This window comes from Amia ocellicauda, chromosome 2, assembly GCF_036373705.1.
Source record: "Amia ocellicauda isolate fAmiCal2 chromosome 2, fAmiCal2.hap1, whole genome shotgun sequence".
Classification (NCBI taxonomy): Eukaryota; Metazoa; Chordata; class Actinopteri; order Amiiformes; family Amiidae; genus Amia; species Amia ocellicauda.
The window spans coordinates 31372724-31392652 of record NC_089851.1 but is presented as its reverse complement, the minus strand read 5'-3'; the positions used below and the strand labels follow the sequence as shown (position 1 = coordinate 31392652).

The 19929-nt window shown below is 37.5% G+C and overlaps 1 protein-coding gene and 1 long non-coding RNA gene across 4 annotated transcripts in view; one reads left to right on the top strand and one right to left on the bottom strand.

Annotated features, from left to right (window-relative positions):
- Positions 1-19929, top strand: part of LOC136768529 (uncharacterized) — a 28374-nt gene that overhangs the window by 7839 nt on the left and 606 nt on the right. Inside the window, exon 2 of the long non-coding RNA XR_010821989.1 lies at positions 15143-15264. This is a non-coding gene — a long non-coding RNA (uncharacterized LOC136768529). The remainder of the gene's footprint in view (positions 1-15142; positions 15265-19929) is intronic.
- exoc2 (exocyst complex component 2) overlaps positions 15815-19929 on the bottom strand; it is a 109388-nt gene continuing 105273 nt past the window's right edge. For all 3 annotated transcript variants that reach the window (XM_066722752.1, XM_066722770.1, XM_066722760.1), the window contains 3 exons: positions 18465-18526; positions 16945-17004; positions 15815-16440 (listed from right to left, as the gene is read on the bottom strand). In XM_066722752.1, coding sequence (XP_066578849.1) covers positions 16347-16440; positions 16945-17004; positions 18465-18526 — 216 coding nt within the window. In that variant the 3' untranslated portion in view covers positions 15815-16346. The remainder of the gene's footprint in view (positions 16441-16944; positions 17005-18464; positions 18527-19929) is intronic.

Genomic DNA, 19929 nt, shown 5'->3' with positions numbered 1-19929 from the left:
AAATATATATATATAAATACAGATGGAAGAGAGAAGATAGGAGACAAAGTGATGGGTTCATATAGTTTCTGAGTGGCAAATTTACGATTCTATTTCTTGTAAAGCCAAGTTATTTTTCTTCAAAGAAGGTAATTCTGTGACACATCTCAGATGTAAAGGTCGAGGGACTCTCATCTTCACCCTTCAATGTTAAAAGACTTGTTAAAAGAAAAATGAAAAAGGGTTAGACAATGATGATCTCTGGCAAACACTGAACTTATCCCTTGAAGAAGAAGAAGAGACTCAATGATTTTTCTACCATAAGCTTTGTGGTCTGGATATTTTTCATGTAAATATAGAATGTACAGCAAACACAATAGTTCCTCTATTTTAAAAATGTTTTAGCAATAGGAGTGCCAAAATCCCATATAAAGCCTGTCATGTATCACATCAATGCAGCTGCAAAGTCAAATTGCTCACCTGAAGCAACATGAATGAAGGTTCCATTCTGACTTTGATTGGCAGATGACTGAAAAACACCTGGAATCAGATCAGCTTTCAACAAACTTTGATACATTTATATTCTATATCACAAAATATTCAAGTTATATTGAGTCACATAAGGGAGGGGATACATTCAACCATCAATATTTGTAAGCAGTGTGATCATGTATTGCTTAATTCCTGTAAATCAATCAATCAATCAATCAATCAATCAATCAGTCAATCCTCATGAGCCTATATCAGTCCACTGTTGGGTGAAGGCCTCCCCAAGATGCTTCCTTTTGTTTTGGATGAACAGTTTCTCTTTTCCAGGTCACATCTGCAAAGCTTCTCATTTAATCTTCCCATCTTTTATGTGATCTATATTATCTTTCTTCACCACATTCATACATACACACATATAATATAAACAATAATTTGATCACATTTAAGTAGGAGTTTAGTTTCAGTAAATGAAAGAAAAAAAAAAAAAGCCCAGCATGTAAAGATTACAATAACTGTTTTTATGTAACCATTTTTTTTTTTTTAAAGGACATATTATCTTTGAACCCACTTCTCTTTTAGTTAAATCCGTAGGTGTGCAAAGTGCTAATTTTAGAAAAAAACTGACTGATGCTAGAGAAAAAAAAAAAAAGAACAAGAGCAACATTTCCTTTTGTTTACAACTCTGGGGAATTGTTTTCCTCCTTGCCCCTTTGTCATGTTAGCTTTTTATCTACCTTCAGGTCTAAAGTCTATTGCAGGAGAGTACTCCTACTCTTTACTATAAAACTGATTCTGAAACCATGGTGAAACCTAAATAAGTTTTTTCCATTAGTCACTCACAAGCAAGTGTGTGAAAAACTGTACTGTAGATACTGTACTCATAAGAGGCCCTCGCAGAACTCTTTCTAAACTACATGAATCCTTAAGGCACATCCAATAAGAAACTAGTAACAGTTTCCCATTTGTTACCACAAAGATTTTTTTTTTTTAAGTAATGAAACATTACTTTCTAGTAAGCCTGAAATATTAACAACAGCCTTTGTTTCATTTAAGAAAATGCCCAAATATGTCTAGTAGCCATTGGTTTAAAATGTACTATTTTCTATGGATTTCACCTGTCCCTGTTATTGTTCTTAATAGTATTGAATTCATTCATTCATTAATGTTGGCTTAGTGCTGAAGAGTCCTGGGACGGTACTTAAATACCATGGCAGCCAACACACCCCTAAAAATAGGCTCTTGACAAGTGTGCTTCATCTTTCTAAAATGACTGAAACAATTTGAAAACCAACCAGCCAACCACAAAAAAAAAGATGGTTGAGAAATGTACAGTTCTTTCAACCTAATTATTTGATGTAGGTCAAAATTACTGTACTCTTCTTGTGAAGCCCAGGTTTAAACATGAAAACACACATTTTAAGTCTTTGTAGCGATAAGGTTAGATATTGAGTTATGTAGCAGTATCTTAGTTATTAGTGATAATTAGAAACTATTTAATGTTAATATTGTATTAAACAACTTTTATAGCTTATGTTAAAATGTATGTTTCCTTTAATACTTTATACATTGTTTTGAGTAATTTAGCTTTAGTATTGTTTTCCAATATTTCTGTACCGGAAAAACCCCTTAATTAGTTGAGCAACAGAAATGTACAACCATCTTCAAATAAATGGATTAAACCTGGTAAAATTAGGAGATTTTTTTTTTCCTTCTGTATTTAAGCAGGCTATAGAGGAAATATTTAAATGTATCAACCCTATCCACTGTACAGAGTAGCAGTTGCTAACATAAAATGTCCTTTGCTGTATTTGCTAAATCAATATACACCAAGAAGAAGATGCTCTATATTCTGACTTCCTCACACCAGTGCCTCAGAAAGCATACATGTAGTGGATTAGATTATAATCATTTGTCTGTGTCACCCATGTTTCCGAAATTACTCATCATAGAGAGTAAAATGAAGCTCTTTTTGAGTGTGCACAGTTCTTCTAAGTTTGTGTATCATCGCCCAATGTGGTTCCAGCACTGTATGTATTAAGTTCTTTCTGCCTGAATGATGCTTCAGGGTGTGGTGGGTTGGGCTGTAGTGAGCAACCCTGGATGAGCCGACGGAAGAAATCTGAGTCATGCGCTTAATTCAAAACTGCTGCTGCAACCAATATTTAAATAATGATTCCTCACGTACTAACCTCATGATCTGTTTAACCTGTTTTGCATAAGAAAAACAAAGAAACAAACAAAAACATTTCTGCGCGTATATAAAACAGTCACTTGCATGGACCATATAGTTGAATGCCAGTTTCCTCTTTTAAACCAGAAAATCTGGAATCTCAAAGCATGCAGCTACAGACTCTGCTGTATTTCCTCTGCCAGGCCTCTCACTCCCCAGATTCAACAGTTTGAACAGTCACACAGGTGCCACGGCTCGAGTCTGTCAATACTTCAATCACCAATTAAGGACAGTTTCTTTCAGGATGTGTGGCGATGAAATGAATAATGCAACTGTTATATCATCTGTGGATAGGCAACACAAAAAAAAGTGCTACCATAAGGGTGTTACTCTTGTTTCCTCTTAAGGTCTGACAGTTATCTCCAGGCACAATCATTAGTATCTCCAAGAGCCACCTTTGCATCTGCTTCAACTCACAAACACCAGCAATTTTAAACAATCAGTCTGTAGATACAGACTTGCCTTATATAGACATGTTGGGTGTTTAATTACAACCCACAATCAGAAGTAAAACACACTTGCACACAGTCCAACAGAATGAAATAAAAACCATTGCACCTGTCCACTTGGAGATACAAACATTTAATTTTCTTCCACATATACCACTGCAGTCATTACAAATAGTAATAATATGACTGCTACTGTTTTTATTATTACCTCTACTTCCAGGTTTACTCTAAGTAAGGAGTAATGATCTGCATGCTAACAGAAATAACATTGAGGGTGAATGTTTTTTTTCCAGAACTTTCGATTGAACCAAAATGAAAAAACAAAACAAAAAAAATGACATGTGATTATCTTTAGATTTAAAAGAGCATTAATGTTTGCTCATTAATCATCTATTAAACATCACATTCCATTCATGGTGGCACGGTGGTGTGGTGGTTAGCGCTGCTGCCTCACAGCTCCAGGGGTCCTGGGTTTGAGTCTCGGCTTGGGGCGTCTGTCTGTGTGGAGTTTGCATGTTCTCCCCGTGTCTGCGTGGGTTTTCTCCGGGCACTCTGGTTTCCTCCCACTGTCCAAAGACATGCAGGGTAGGTTAATTGGCCACACTAAAATTGCCCAGTGGGTGTGTGTTGCCCAGCAATGGCCTGGTGTCCCATCCTGGGTGTATGCCTGATGGGATCAGCTCCGGTGTCCCCGTGACCCTCACCAGGATAAGTGGTTTTGAAAATGGATGGATGGATATTCCATTCATTAAAAACAACATCTTAATCTGTCATTTATATACACACATACACTCACCTAAAGGATTATTAGGAACACCAACCTAATACTGTGTTTGACCCCCTTTCGCCTTCAGAACTGCCTTAATTCTACGTGGCATTGATTCAACAAGGTGCTGAAAGCATTCTTTAGAAATGTTGGCCCATATTGATAGGATAGCATCTTGCAGTTGATGGAGATTTGTGGGATGCACATCCAGGGCACGAAGCTCCCGTTCCACCACATCCCAAAGATGCTCTATTGGGTTGAGATCTGATGACTGTGGGGGCCAGTTTAGTACAGTGAACTCATTGTCATGTTCAAGAAACCAATTTGAAATGATTCGACCTTTGTGACATGGTGCATTATCCTGCTGGAAGTAGCCATCAGAGGATGGGTACATGGTGGTCATAAAGGGATGGACATGGTCAGAAACAATGCTCAGGTAGGCCGTGGCATTTAAACGATGCCCAATTGGCACTAAGGGGCCTAAAGTGTGCCAAGAAAACATCCCCCACACCATTACACCACCACCACCAGCCTGCACAGTGGTAACAAGGCATGATGGATCCATGTTCTCATTCTGTTTACGCCAAAATTCTGACTCTACCATCTGAATGTCTCAACAGAAATCGAGACTCATCAGACCAGGCAACATTTTTCCAGTCTTCAACTGTCCAATTTTGGTGAGCTTGTGCAAATTGTAGCCTCTTTTTCCTATTTGTAGTGGAGATGAGTGGTACCCGGTGGGGTCTTCTGCTGTTGTAGCCCATCCGCCTCAAGGTTGTACGTGTTGTGGCTTCACAAATGCTTTGCTGCATACCTCGGTTGTAACGAGTGGTTATTTCAGTCAAAGTTGCTCTTCTATCAGCTTGAATCAGTTGGCCCATTCTCCTCTGACCTCTAGCATCAACAAGGCATTTTCGCCCACAGGACTGCCGCATACTGGATGTTTTTCCCTTTTCACACCATTCTTTGTAAACCCTAGAAATGGTTGTGCGTGAAAATCCCAGTAACTGAGCAGATTGTGAAATACTCAGACCGGCCCGTCTTGCACCAACAACCATGCCACGCTCAAAATTGCTTAAATCACCTTTCTTTCCCATTCTGACATTCAGTTTGGAGTTCAGGAGATTGTCTTGACCAGGACCACACCCCTAAATGCATTGAAGCAACTGCCATGTGATTGGTTGGTTAGATAATTGCATTAATGAGAAATTGAACAGGTGTTCCTAATAATCCTTTAGGTGAGTGTACATACATACATACATACAGACGTGACCGAAAGTATTGGTACCCTTGCATTTTATTCAAATAATGCACCATTCGCCCTGAAAAGTGTTGAAATTAAAAGATCTTTTGTCATCCATACATGTCATGGTTTGCAGTGGAACAAATGAGAAAAACTGAAAAAAACTGAATTCTTGATTATTCTATAAAGACATTCTAAAATGGCCTGGACAATATTATTGATACCCTTAGAAGTTATATGAAATCATTGTATTGTAATGTTACCTCCAGCAGACCATGCTCTTTTAATTAGTATCACAGGTGTCTTCAATCACATTATCACTCATTCAGCCAGTTTAAATGGAGAAAAGTACTTACTCTGCTGTTTTGTGTCACTGTGTGTATCACACTGAACATGGAAAAGAGAAGGAAATCCAGAGAGTTGTGTGAGGAGGTTAGAAAGAAGGTAATAGCCAAGCATGGTCCTACAAGACCATCTCTAAAGAGCTTGATGTTCTTGTGAGCACTGTTGCCAATATTATTAAGAAGTTTAAGGCCCACGGGACTGTAGCCAACATCCCTGGACGTGGCTGCAAGAGGAACATTCACCCAAAAATTCTTCGTCTTATTTATTTCTTAGCAGATGCCCTTGTCCACGGCGACTTACAAACTTTAATACAGTGCAATAAAGACATAATACATTTTACAAATATAGAATTTACACAACTGTATATGAGATACAGTAAGCAATATATAAGGTCTTGCATCCTAGACTGTAAAATCTGATAAGTGCGGACAAGAATGAACCGATCCAAGCTGATGTTCAAGCTCAAAATGCAACAGTTTCAAGTCACACCATCCGTCGCTGTCTGAATGAAAATGGGCTCCATGGTAGAAGACCTCGCTCTCTAAGAGAGAAACACAAAAAAGCCTGACTGAAGTTTGCCAAAATGCATGTGAACGAGCCACAGTCCTTCTGGGAGAATGTCCTTTGGACAGACGGAACAAAAGTAGAGCGTTTTGGTAAATCATAACAACTCCATGTTTACAGGAAAAAAAAAAAAGCTTTCAAATAAAAGAACACCATCCCTGCCGTTTGATGAACTGCATTTCTCTCCCTGTGTGTTTGTGTAAACAAGGTCACTGTCTCGCGGCCTTGCTGTGCTATGGTACTGTGCCATACTGCAACCCAGTTTTCTCCAGATATTTCGGCTTGATACATCATACAAACCCCCCTTATATTAAACATTATATATGCTTTAATTTTCCCCAGTTTATCCATATATAGGTTTTCCTAATGAGTTGTCAGGCAGAATCTGAACTTGCACTCATCACGGGAGAGACATGTGGGACTGTTATCTGTCTCTCCTGTCTGCTCTGCATAAAAGTGCCTGTAGTTCTTCTCTAAGACTGTTCTTGAGATCGCCTCTTGAACATCTTCCTTGCAGCTGCTTGTAATAAAAACCTTTGATTGGAAATATATATCTCTCTCTGGATTTCTACTGCTCTTCACCATGAAACACGCAGGATTCTCACTGATGTTTTGGGGTTGCTTTGCTGCAATCTGTGCAGGGCACGATGAAATCAAAAGACTATCAAGGCATTTTGGAGCGAAACGTACAGCCCGGTGTCAGAAAGCTGTGTCTCAGTCGCAGGTCATGGGTCTTCCAGCAGGATAATGACCCAAATCATACCTCAAAAAGCACCCAAGAATGGAGGAGAAGAAAACATTGGACTGTTCCGAAGTGGTCTTCTATGAGTCCTGATCTAAATCCCACTGAACATCTGTGGAAAGAGCTGTAACTCACAGTTGGGAAAAGGCCCCCATCAAACCTGAGAGAACTGGAGCGGTTTGCCCAAGAAGAGTGGGCCAAAGTACAGAGCTACAGACAGCGCTTGGTTGCAGTTATTGTCTCTAAAGGCTTGCAACAAAATATCCCAATATTGGAATATAGTGGAAGGGAAGGGCCACGTCTGTACATACATATATGTAAACTAACAAAGCAAAACAGATTGTAAATGTCCCTTCAATGCCTTAAAAAATGTATATGTTTGATACATTCTGTTTTGCTATAGCTCATATAGTTCTGCTCTTGTACATTCAAATTGTATTTTTTATTCAATTTTAAATATTTCCAATCAGTGACAGAAGTCAGCCTGTGCGAGTGTTATCAGTGGAAGGCTGTTCTCACACACACTGACAGATCTTTACTCATCTACTTCAAAAGGGAGAGCATATATTCACAGAAAACACACAGGTTTCCAGAAATAAATACACATTTTGTTTACTAATGTTTCAGTGGTTGATTTATATGAGAGAGGGGGAAATACTCACTTGCAAGGGCGGCAAATAAGGGGGAAAATTCTTTGTTGATTTTGGTCAATGAGCCAATGTGAAAGACTGGTACAAGAGTCATGCTACAGATAAAATTATCCTAATGTTATTAATATTTTAAATGTAATTGCAACCACAAGTAAGAAAAAAAAAAGTCAAAATTGGAATATATACATTGTCTTTTTACATTTTGTTAGTAAATTTACGTTTGGCTTTGTTTTAGAGGTGGGGTAGGGGGTGTATTTGTCTGTTGGAGCTTATCTGACCTGTTTTCAAGTCATTTCAGTCTCCGTACTCATAACTGGATCTCCAAGACTATTGATGGGAAATTAACATTTTTTAAGCGGCCATGAAAATGTAGTCAATTAAGAGCATGGTCAGACTCAAGGAAAATACATGAATTAATTAATTAAAATGCTTGAGTATTAATAATAATAATAATAATAATAATAATTATTATTATTATTATTTCTTAGCAGATGCCCTTATCCAGGGCAACTTACAAAATATAAGTGCAATACAAAGTGCAAAAATACAGTGCAGAGTAGTTATGTTACCCTCCCAGCTGTTCACCCAGTCGTTTCTGTGCTTTTCTTTTCCCTTGTGATTCTTCTACTTGTGACTCTTCACTGACTGGCTGTTTCTGCTCTCATGCAGTTTAAGATTTCTGTGCTTGCCAGTGCTCCCTCCTGCCATCTCCAATGCTTGATTCTTCCCTGTAGCCTTCCCTCCTCCTCTCCACTCCTCTTCTGCAGGCTGTTGGGTTGTGGCTTCCTCTTATTCTCCTCCCTTGGTCCCCAGTGGTTGAACCAGCTGCCTAAGAATAGCAGGACAGTCCTGGTTGTGCACACCTAGCTTTCTCTACTAGAATCAAATACTTTCCAACTGCATCTGTAGATTCTGTAGCCCATCTGCATTCTTTGTAACATTTTGTCACCTGTAACTGTCATCGTTACATACATGCACTATGCATTATTGAAAGATAAAATCACAATATTTGTTTCTGTCATTAGTTTGCTAAATAATTGTATTATATTGTACTTTCACCTGACCTTCAGCCTGTGTCTTGTAATTGTAACTTGCCTTCTTGGAATAATATATCAACTTATATTGATTTCTTTTCCTATTCTCATCTTGTCCAATTGATAAGATTAAAAACTTACTCAAACACTGTTAGAGCGCAGTTTAGCTACTTCACTAGGTTTGCAGTGCATTTATCAATTAATACTATGTATGCACTTATCTGTAATGCACTTTACTGTGTGCTTTTGAATAATACCACAATTTGATGATTATCCCTGTAGCAGACTTTTTACTTGCTTATCTATTTCTGCATTGTATTATTTATTGATTTTAGTTATTTGCTCATACAGTATATTGTAAATGTGTGGCCTGTATTTTCTGTTTTTTATAATTCTCACCTATTGAGAACTTCTAGATATTTGTATTAATATTGCATATCTAACTTTTATTGTACAGAATGTCGTTCTAAATAAGGGCATCTGATAAGTTAGTTAATAATTACTAAATCAATCAATAAATCAATCAATAAATTAATACTAAAATGTAAATTACATGCAGTACCTACACATTTGGATAAAAGGCTATAGATTTGTAAAACTATGAATTCATCCTAGTGAAATATGTTTTGCCGAAACCACAATTTCCATTAAACAGTCAGATCTGGAAGAGTCTTTGAGTTGCCATTCTGTTCAGAAAGTATTCTATGATTGAATTCAGTACCTTTTTTTATTATACTGTGTATATCTAAGAGCTGAAAAGCAGATTTTGTTAATGGGTGTTTACTGAGTTTTATTTTATAGCAATTATTTATTAAGAACACTTGTGATATATTTGGAAGGAAGTGTTGCCACATTATTTCAGACAGGCTTTCAGATGCTGTAACTATTGAACAATTTATGTTAAATATGTTAAACAGTCAATTTCCCATGTCACACTAGACATTGTCAGTGTCTTAACAGTATACATATACACATACAAGGTTAGCAATTGTGATTAATCAGAGCACAAAAGAAAAGAAAAACGTGGCTGCTAATTTCTATTTTTTCAACAAATGACTGGCAGATCAAAAACAAAGGAATCAATTAATGGATATTTGTTCTTTGTTTTCTGCATAATTTAATAACATAGCCCTCTAACCAGAATAATAGAGTAGTGTGACAGATATGGTAGTATTTTCAATTAATTTACAGTCAAGACTGTAAATTCTATGAAGACATGTCATTCTATGAAGGCAGACATAATTCCAATGGTGAAAATACTAATTCAAGCGTTTTCAGAAGAAAATTTCATGAATGAATGTTTCAGTGGAAAATAGACGATTCCCCAGCTGCAGTTTTCAGTATAGGCCTAGTATGTATTTTGCCACTTTTTCTGGTGTGTATACTATTGAGCATTTAGTACTGTATAAAACAAATAATGGTATAATAATGTTATCAAAATGTACATATCTAAACTTTTATTCTTCCCTGTGTTCTAGTGTCTTGTTGATCCCTTTTTACTTTCTGTATTAAGGTTTATATATAAATGAAAGATATACAATGAATATTATTGTTTTATTTATTTAAGAATATTCCAAGCTTTATTTAAGTCAAGTTTTTGCTCGAACATATCAAAGTCATGCAAACACTGCAGTTCCTCTATGTGACTTTCATTATGAATGTAGCTTTTGTTATCCTCAGGTTGAAAGGATGTATTCACTTTAGCCTTAGCAGGAAATTTCTGGAGAAAATTGAACAAAACAAAGCTCCTGATGCCTGGTTTAGAAACGGTCAGCTGCTAAATGTTTTGGCAAGGTCTGAAAAACTTGCTCTTGAAATGGATAAAATGTTTAAATAATTACATACAATGAAAATAATTTGCGCTTTCCTTCCCAATGTCCATGCAATGTAAAGATTAAAAAATACACTATGTATGTTTTAGCATTTCATTGTGTAGCATGGTATTTTCTCCCTTTTTATAGATCAGTTCTCAACCCAGCTTGCTGCTACAATGAAGACAACAGAAATGTGACTTTTAAAATGTGTAGGCTATATCTGTAATTTATTAATAATTAAAAGTATTTCAAAATATCAAGATATCTCTAGTGTTAAGTTGGTTTGCCATAGAAGAGGCCTCCAATTAGCTTAACGCCATCCAGTGCCAGTGATTGTAAATGAACCCATTGGCAGCTCTCAATCACAGTGTGGATACCTAAAGCAAGTCTGTTATTATTCTTTTTATTATATGTATGAGGAAAATGTTTCTTGCCCTGTACCAACTAGTTGCTCAGTCTAAATTAATGAAATAAGACACTGTAACAGTGATTCTAGGTTGTGGTATGTGGGCAATTCAGAATTGTTTATCACTTTCAGAAAAAACAAAATATATGAGTAAACTTTCAGTTAGCCAACCACATAGATTATAAAGTAATGGTGAAAGTGACTTAAGCACTTTTTATGTTGTTGTAATTTGTTAAAAAAAAAAAAAAAAAACTAAAAACTTAAGATGCTGTAATTAAAATCACAAGGATTTTTCAGATAGGAAACCATTATTTAGACAGACCACTAATTAACAGATATACTTGGCTTGACAGTTTTTTTGTATCGTGCTAATATCAGTGTGCAGTTTAAAGACTTGTAATGATAAGAGTGAGTAAGATGTCTTTGTTAAAGGTCAGAATACAACATCAACAAACACAAAGGAATTCCACTGTAAAGCCCTTCATTTCTACAGAATGTACCAAAATAGCTGGAAAAATGTTTTTTCTTGTGTAAACAACCAATACGCGATAGATTATTCCTGTACGTATAACACTGATGTTATCAGTTATCTAGCGGTAAAATAAAGGAAGCTGTATTCACAATTGTTTCCTCATTGCCTTCTGGATGAAATATCATGCGTACCTAAAAATCCGAAATCTACTTAGACTTAAAAATACAGCAGAAGGGATTTTCACCTTGCCTTGTGGTTCTATAAATGGAAGATAACAGGTGTCTGTGCAGGGAAAGTATACCTCAGCACTGCGCTTTGAACAGCAGACACATAAAAGAGCGACATACAGAATGATACTCAATGTGATTCATAACAGTTAGTGCTAAACTTGTAACAAGAGCTGGTAAGTTAAATGTCTGAATTGCTTCAGACATTGCCTCAGTTGTCACATTTTTACTGTCTAAAACTCCCTGCAGGGCACAAGTATACTGTACTTCTGGGGGAAAGAAAAATAGCATCCTTACATACACATAAATCTATTAAGAAGCTCTAAAAGACTAAAACTACACCCATATCTCCCCCGCCGTTAGTTAGCAGCCGTTTTACAGTATATATAGACTGAACTGCTACTGGGTGCGCTCCAACACTTTAACCACAGACGTGTCGGTCTCTTGTGAACCTGCTGTGTGCTGACATGTCCCTGCGAACACTGGCTACTCATTCATCACATGACCGAGGAATAAGACATGTAAATAAACCAAGACAGAACTAGCATCCAATCTGAAAGGGATACTTCAAGCAGACAATGCCAGTATTAATACTTGTTTAATAGACTGACTTTGTTGTATTTCCCCAAGCAGACAGATTTTTTTATACAAATATGTAGACTTCAACACTGCTACTTCTATTGCATTTCTTTGACTTTTGTGCGATAAGGAAGTCATGCAATCTTAAGACGTGGCCTGGGAAGCAGGTGTATTGTACAGTGTTCAGTTTAGCATATCTTCAAAGCTCACAGATTTCCCACTTCTTCTTTTCTTGCAAAGCTTGGAAATGATGCACAGCTTATTGTTACACACTGGACAAGCAGGTAACTTCTCAATTTCACTATGTAGCTTGTGGCTTAGCTTGAGGGGTTTCAATACGTTTATTTATAATATAAAGGTCACAGTAAGACATTCTCTGGGACCCTCCTTGACAATTAATTCAGGTTTGGGTGTGAGGCCACCAGTTAGATCATGACTCACTATCACTGCTTTACCATCACAGTTCAAGAAAATGTGTCGCGTTGTATGAAGCGCGGAATTAACGGGCGATTACAGGAAGAGAAAACAGTCATTAAGTTTCTATCAACTGTCCAACATGAGAGTAAAAGCATGAAATAACCAAGAAGGGCTTGCCTTTTCTAGACAGAAGGAAGCCCTAAATGTCTTGCCAGTTGAAAGGTGTAATTTATTTAAAAAAAAACACAATGTAATGTTTACTGTTTTTAAGAATAGGCAAGCATTCCTTTCAGGTTTTTCAAGTTAAGAGAGTTTCTTTATCTTGATAAGCACTTAAACTGAAGCTGAGTGGTTATGGATATGAAAAATACCTAGTTTATGAAAAAATCTGCTAGTGTTTTACAGAAAAATATATTCGTACAATTTAAAAATATTTTGACTACAGCCCAGACCAAATCACAACTATGACTACCCAACATATTGCTAATTGTGAGGGTCTTCAGGAGTCCAGCTGTTTTTGTCCTTTAAATCCTTTTCTGAACTGACTCGTATCAATTGAACACATTTCTGTCCTTAAGGCATGTGAGATTTGGCTGCATGTATGCTCATTTTCGTGACTTTTCAGCATTTTACTGGTTAATTATGTCAGCACATACACGTCATGTTGTTTAACAGAAATTGGAACTTTTCAATCCCATAAGAAATCAATTGGTCATTGAAACCATGACTGGGAAGACATTCCATGCATGCATGTTTTCTTAACATTTTGTCTATTTCTTAATAAGGTGCGACTGCACTGGATTGTTAATATATATATACACTCACCTAAAGGATTATTAGGAACACCATACTAATACTGTGTTTGACCCCCTTTCGCCTTCAGAACTGCCTTAATTCTACGTGGCATTGATTCAACAAGGTGCTGAAAGCATTCTTTAGAAATGTTGGCCCATATTGATAGGATAGCATCTTGCAGTTGATGGAGATTTGTGGGATGCACATCCAGGGCACGAAGCTCCCGTTCCACCACATCCCAAAGATGCTCTATTGGGTTGAGATCTGGTGACTGTGGGGGCCAGTTTAGTACACGAAACTCATTGTCATGTTCAAGAAACCAATTTGAAATGATTGGACCTTTGTGACATGGTGCATTATCCTGCTGGAAGTAGCCATCAGAGGATGGGTACATGGTGGTCATAAAGGGATGGACATGGTCAGAAACAATGCTCAGGTAGGCCGTGGCATTTAAACGATGCCCAATTGGCACTAAGGGGCCTAAAGTGTGCCAAGAAAACATCCCCCACACCATTACACCACCACCACCAGCCTGCACAGTGGTAACAAGGCATGATGGATCCATGTTCTCATTCTGTTTACGCCAAATTCTGACTCTACCATCTGAATGTCTCAACAGAAATCGAGACTCATCAGACCAGGCAACATTTTTCCAGTCTTCAACTGTCCAATTTTGGTGAGCTTGTGCAAATTGTAGCCTCTTTTTCCTATTTGTAGTGGAGATGAGTGGTACCCGGTGGGGTCTTCTGCTGTTGTAGCCCATCCGCCTCAAGGTTGTACGTGTTGTGGCTTCACAAATGCTTTGCTGCATACCTCGGTTGTAACGAGTGGTTATTTCAGTCAAAGTTGCTCTTCTATCAGCTTGAATCAGTCGGCCCATTCTCCTCTGACCTCTAGCATCAACAAGGCATTTTCGCCCACAGGACTGCCGCATACTGGATGTTTTTCCCTTTTCACACCATTCTTTGTAAACCCTAGAAATGGTTGTGCGTGAAAATCCCAGTAACTGAGCAGATTGTGAAATACTCAGACCGGCCCGTCTGGCACCAACAACCATGCCACGCTCAAAATTGCTTAAATCACCTTTCTTTCCCATTCAGACATTCAGTTTGGAGTTCAGGAGATTGTCTTGACCAGGACCACACCCCTAAATGCATTGAAGCAACTGCCATGTGATTGGTTGGTTAGATAATTGCATTAATGAGAAATTGAACAGGTGTTCCTAATAATCCTTTAGGTGAGTGTATATATATCAATGAAAAGACTGCACATGCAGCAAGTCCTAATAGTGTGATTTAAGAGTCCAGATGAGTTTGTCTTGTTGCAAAGAGTCTTAAAGGGAAGTGAACTAGAACAGGTGGACTCCGGACTCTGAGAGCCCTACTAAATATACATCCAACACATGATGTTTGCCTGGAAGATTCCTCCTAATGGAAAACATTAAAAACATCAAAACATTGTAATTGTTCAACTGGTGGGTACTCTGATGTTTTGATTTGCCTGGGGGCCTATATACCACAGTACACAGCAAGAACTCATCCTTCTATATTAGGATCTGAACTTTTAAAACCACTGTAGTGTAGAAGTAGCCTGGGTTTAGATGATACTGCTTTTCCACAATCTCTCTCTCAAGCAGCATTTACATATTCATTGTAATGAGTCAGGTTGCTCACTGCTTGGTAGTTCCACAAATGTGAGAGGAGACTGTAATAGGTACTGATGTATACATGCTTGTGTATGAATAATGCACTTTCGTTGATAAAGGATTTGTTTCTCTGAATCTCAGAGATTGGATATTATTTTCTGATTGAATCTTTCCCATTTGAGTAGGTGGGAAAGTTTGGTGACAAAACTGAAAATCATGTTACATGAGTGAATCAATATTTCTGTCAAAGCTCAAAATGACCTTTTCTTATTTCATTTTCTTTGCCCTTTCTTTAGGCATTAGTGAACATTATCCACACCAACAGGGCAGATCTGTGATAGTTTTGGCTGGTTGTACTGCAGATGGAGTTCATTTTGGAAATGAGAACAGAGGAAACTACTTAATAATCATTACCCATGTAAGTCTTCTTTTAATTGACAGTAATGCTGTATTTTCTTTACTGAACAGCTATTGTAATTGAAACAGCTGTCCTTAAAATTTACATTGATAGTTTTTTCATATAGATGTTAATAGAATCATATATAGATTAAAATGGAGAGGACTGTTTTAAAATGAACTTTTTCTTCCACATCGGTTAAGTATCCTTAATAATGTAATTCTTTTGATTGTCAGAAACAAATACAATAATTACACTGCTGCTGCATCGATAACCAAAGTATGGTTGCATTTGCTGTTATTGCTTCTAAATTAATGAAACTCACTTTACATTTTATATGAACATAGGCATTATGTCGGCTAATCTCACTGAATTTGAATCCATGATTAGAGTACAGCAATCCTTTTATATTTAAGTAGCAAAAACTAAAAAAACAACTAACCTCAAGGACAATAATGGCTAACTTCTGTATATTGACCACCATATTAAACTGCTGAAGCAAATTTCAAATACTTCAAGATTTCCACAGATTCCTGCAGTGAAACAACAGTGAATAGACAGAAAGACAAAATAATTGATGTAATATTTTATTTCTTACACTGTTTGAGTTTACATGTATATAGGGCTTTTTTCCCTGCAGTGAATATATGAAATGTTAAATTCTCTGGAGTTATGTTTTAATCATTTTATCTGTAATGCAATCTGGACATTTTCATTATTTCACTATAGAACTGATCTAGAATATCTTTAAATGTTTGTATTTATTTATTGGTGATCCTTTTGGATGGCAGTTTGATTACTTATCCACTCAGATATAGCACTACAAGAAAAAATGGGAGCTATCAGCTTTAGCTAAATATTTTCAGAAGAACCTTTCTTGCTTAGTCAAGACGAAGTTAATCTGATGCATGTCAGATATTACAGAAGGTGCCAAACACACTTTATGAACTAAAAAAAAACTGCTGATAAAGTTATGGTTTTATGTATCAGCACGTCCTGGTGAAGTCTCAGAGACAACCTTGGTAAAACATCTAACACACGCACAGTATCGCAGCACAAGAAGTGGATGAATGTTTTCTGGCCACAGAGCTCTCTGGTACAGATTAGGTTTTGACTGGGAAAACAGAAGGAGGCTGAAAACAGGTCAACTGCAAGTGCATGCTGCTCTTAAACTTGTTCAGCAGTTCTTCCAACAACCTATGAGGGAGGGGAAAATAGTTAATGAAATCACTGCCTACTCCACAATGCATTATTTTTTCTTACACTGTTGCTGTCAAACTACTTACCTTCCTGCTCCAGAAAAAATAATCTAACACTGACCCATTGAGAAAGACAGTAAACTGCCGCCATACACATTATCTCCACAAGCATTCAGAGCCACATTGAAATGCTTCCCAAAGGTGGCCGTGACTGAGGGTGTCAGTGAAGCCACAGCAGCACAGACCCTTTCACACCCGACCCAGGAGTGTTTCTGTACAGAGAACATGTGCTGGAATGGACAAAACATGGGGGCCGAAACTATAACTGATGATAAAATCATTTAAGAGAAAAGCTCAGTATTGTCAGTATGTCCAGTAGGAAACATTAGACAGTGACCGATGACTTATTTTGCAGTCAAATGGAAATGCTTAATTTTAGAGCACTGGCCCTTATTCGTGTTGAAAAACAAACAAGAACCCTAAATAATGAAGGCCAACTTACTTTTTGTCTGCACCACTGTGCAACTGTGGCAAGGCTTCCAAGGCTTGTTTGAAGCTGTGACTGAAAGACAAAGACAAGTGCTGATCTTTCTAGTGCAGGTTTATGTAGATTTCTCTCAGTCACACATTCATATGGTTGAAAAACAATGTTAATGGTTGAAAAAGTTAATTTAGTATGCCTTCATTTTAAAAGCTATTTTGAAACTTGACCTCATCAAACTAGCTGAAAAAAAGGTTAATTGAAGAATGTTTTCTAATCATATTGGGCAAAAATATTTTTTCTCAGAAAACCTTATGAAGCAGATATCAGATCAACTCTGCCTTGTTTTCCTAGAGATCTAGTCAGTAAGGGATGTGCTAGATATTTTAAGACAATCATACATTATTCTGCCTGCCTAAATTCAGTGCACAAATGAGGGATTCTGCATATATACATGTATACACACACACACAGGAAATGTATGTTGTTATCTGGCAAACTTTCATTAAGCAGGAAATTCTGCCAGTTACTGAATCTGTTAGCAGGTTTTGACACCACAAGGGAATCCACACAATCCCTGGAACAAATGTGTCACAAGATGCTGCTGTTTCTGCATCACATGGCTGTCACTGAGAGATGCTAATTCAGAATGAACAGACCACACTGAGGATGCTGTAACAGTGCAACAGGTTTTTAAACCCCTGTCAACTACTAGAATGGCAGTCCAGTGTTAAAAATAGCCCTGTTTACAGTTAACAGGTACTACGCTGCTGCTGAAGGCCCGAGTTCTGTAAAGGAGAGTTTCGCTTCCCATTAATTCAGCAGCAGGCAGTCTGTGGGTGAACTGGGAGACAGGGGAAGAGGCAAACCTCAGAATCCAAACATCCACACAGTGGGAGACTACCTGAGCTCATAGCAGAGAACAGGACAACTGTACTATTGTTCTGCACTGAAGACGAAAAGCAGTACAGCTGTAATTTCATCTGAGAATCTCTAATAATATAGTCCAAACAATTCACACACGAACAGCCCATTAATAAAGGGTAACGCACAACTAATAATTTAATTATGTATGTAAATACAGCAGTACCTTGTGTTTGCATTGCTCTGACTGGAAATTATATGTACTATATAGAAGTAATTACATAATTTTAATTTTAACAGACACCCCTGAAATAAGTAATTAATTGTAATAAAACAAGAACTGAAAATCTTAGACTGAAGTAAAGAGGGACATTTTATAACATTAAACCTTACAGGATAATCCACTTCTAAAACTGAATTGAACCCATGTCAGTCTACTATCAGTCTCCCAATTTGCTTTCAATTAGGTCTCTTTGAAATATGAAAAAACAGCAGTTATACTTTTGCACTTTGTGTGAAAAAATCTGTTCTGCTTTGATAAACTGCTTTACGGCTGAAGATAAACACAAACTGGGGAATTTTTATTCAGTGTGTCTCAATGCCAGGTCAAACCTCTTGCTGCAGTAAGTATGTGTTGCATGTCATGTGTTTCTGTGGAACCGGAACGTGCGTCTTACTTGCTCTCAGCGGTCAGGTAAGACGCTATAGCATCCCTCAAGGCACAGATTTCCAGCCTTGCCTGGGGAAAGAGAAGAAGAAACATTACTATTATTAAAATATGCTAAGGAACATGCTTATACTAAACACATGCATGTCCAGACACACTCAGCACTAGGGCTTTAACTGTGCTGTTACTGACTTTACACTTGTCTGGCAATAGCACGTCTTACTTTTTCTGTATGGATCAATATTGAGATGTCATGCATACATGAATGCTCTGTGGAATATTCCAGGATTTAATGCAAATTGAAATGATTGATCTCTCTGGCAGTTAAATAGACAATGGCTTCCTTGGGTTGTTCTTTATGATTGTATACTTTATTCTTACAGTAGTAAACCTTTGTTTTTTGTGATTAGCACACCCTTTACACTGAAGTACTGCAGATGTGACCAAACTTTTTGCAGTTTCATATTTTTAATTTTAAATGTGCATACATGCTTTCAAACATTTAATGCTGGCTGCCAATCAGATAATACAACTCCAGAGAAGCGGTAGCAAGCACATTTACTTGCACCAAAAAGTTTTTTTTCCATACACAATCGAATAAGGAGAAAACATCTTGTGAAACTAGATATATTCATAAAAAAAAAAAAAATCCCCCAAATTGCATTAACCCTTTTTGTTCTACTGAATTCACTCATTAATTGACTGAAACAGAAACTGAAGAGTGCAGACACAATATTCTAAGACCCAAAGAACATGCTATTGGTATGTCTTTCAAATCCGATTTATGAAAAACAAAGTCCTCACACAACATTTTCACCCTTTCACATGCAATACATTGTGCTAATTCAGGTCATACAGAATACTAAGGTATTATAGCAAACACTTTACCTTTTTTAAATGGAAGGATGGAAAATATTTTTAATGAAGCACCAAATTGCTCTTGTTGGTGTACACTGTCTGCCTGTACTAGAGTCTTTATTTGGTCTTAGACCACACCAAAGTATTAAAAGCTGGTCCTAACAAGCTTCCCCGATACACACGCACTGACTCAAACAGTCTCCATGCTCTGTCGCCATGGCCGCAGTCTCCCTGTCGTCCTGCTCAGAGCTGCTTTGTCCGGGTCTAGACTCCGTGCTCTTGGTAACAGTGTCCCTTCCAGGCTTCACACATCTAAAGCCAGTCTCTCACCACCCTTCATAGCCACAACTGGTGGACCCTCCCATGCCTGCTTCCCAGCCCAGGACCCCCTGAGTGGGCTCTCCTTAACAATGTGTGGAACACATAAACAGATACAAAGGGTCCTGCAGCCCAGCTCAGTATTATATACAAGTGTTTCCTATTATACAGCTTGGTAGTGGCTGAAATCAAACTTGGCACCACAGTGCATGTGATCGCAGCTGTATCACAATATCAGTGATTTTCCATTTCTAACCGTTTAATAAAGCAGGAGCTCCCACACACATTGGACGACAGGA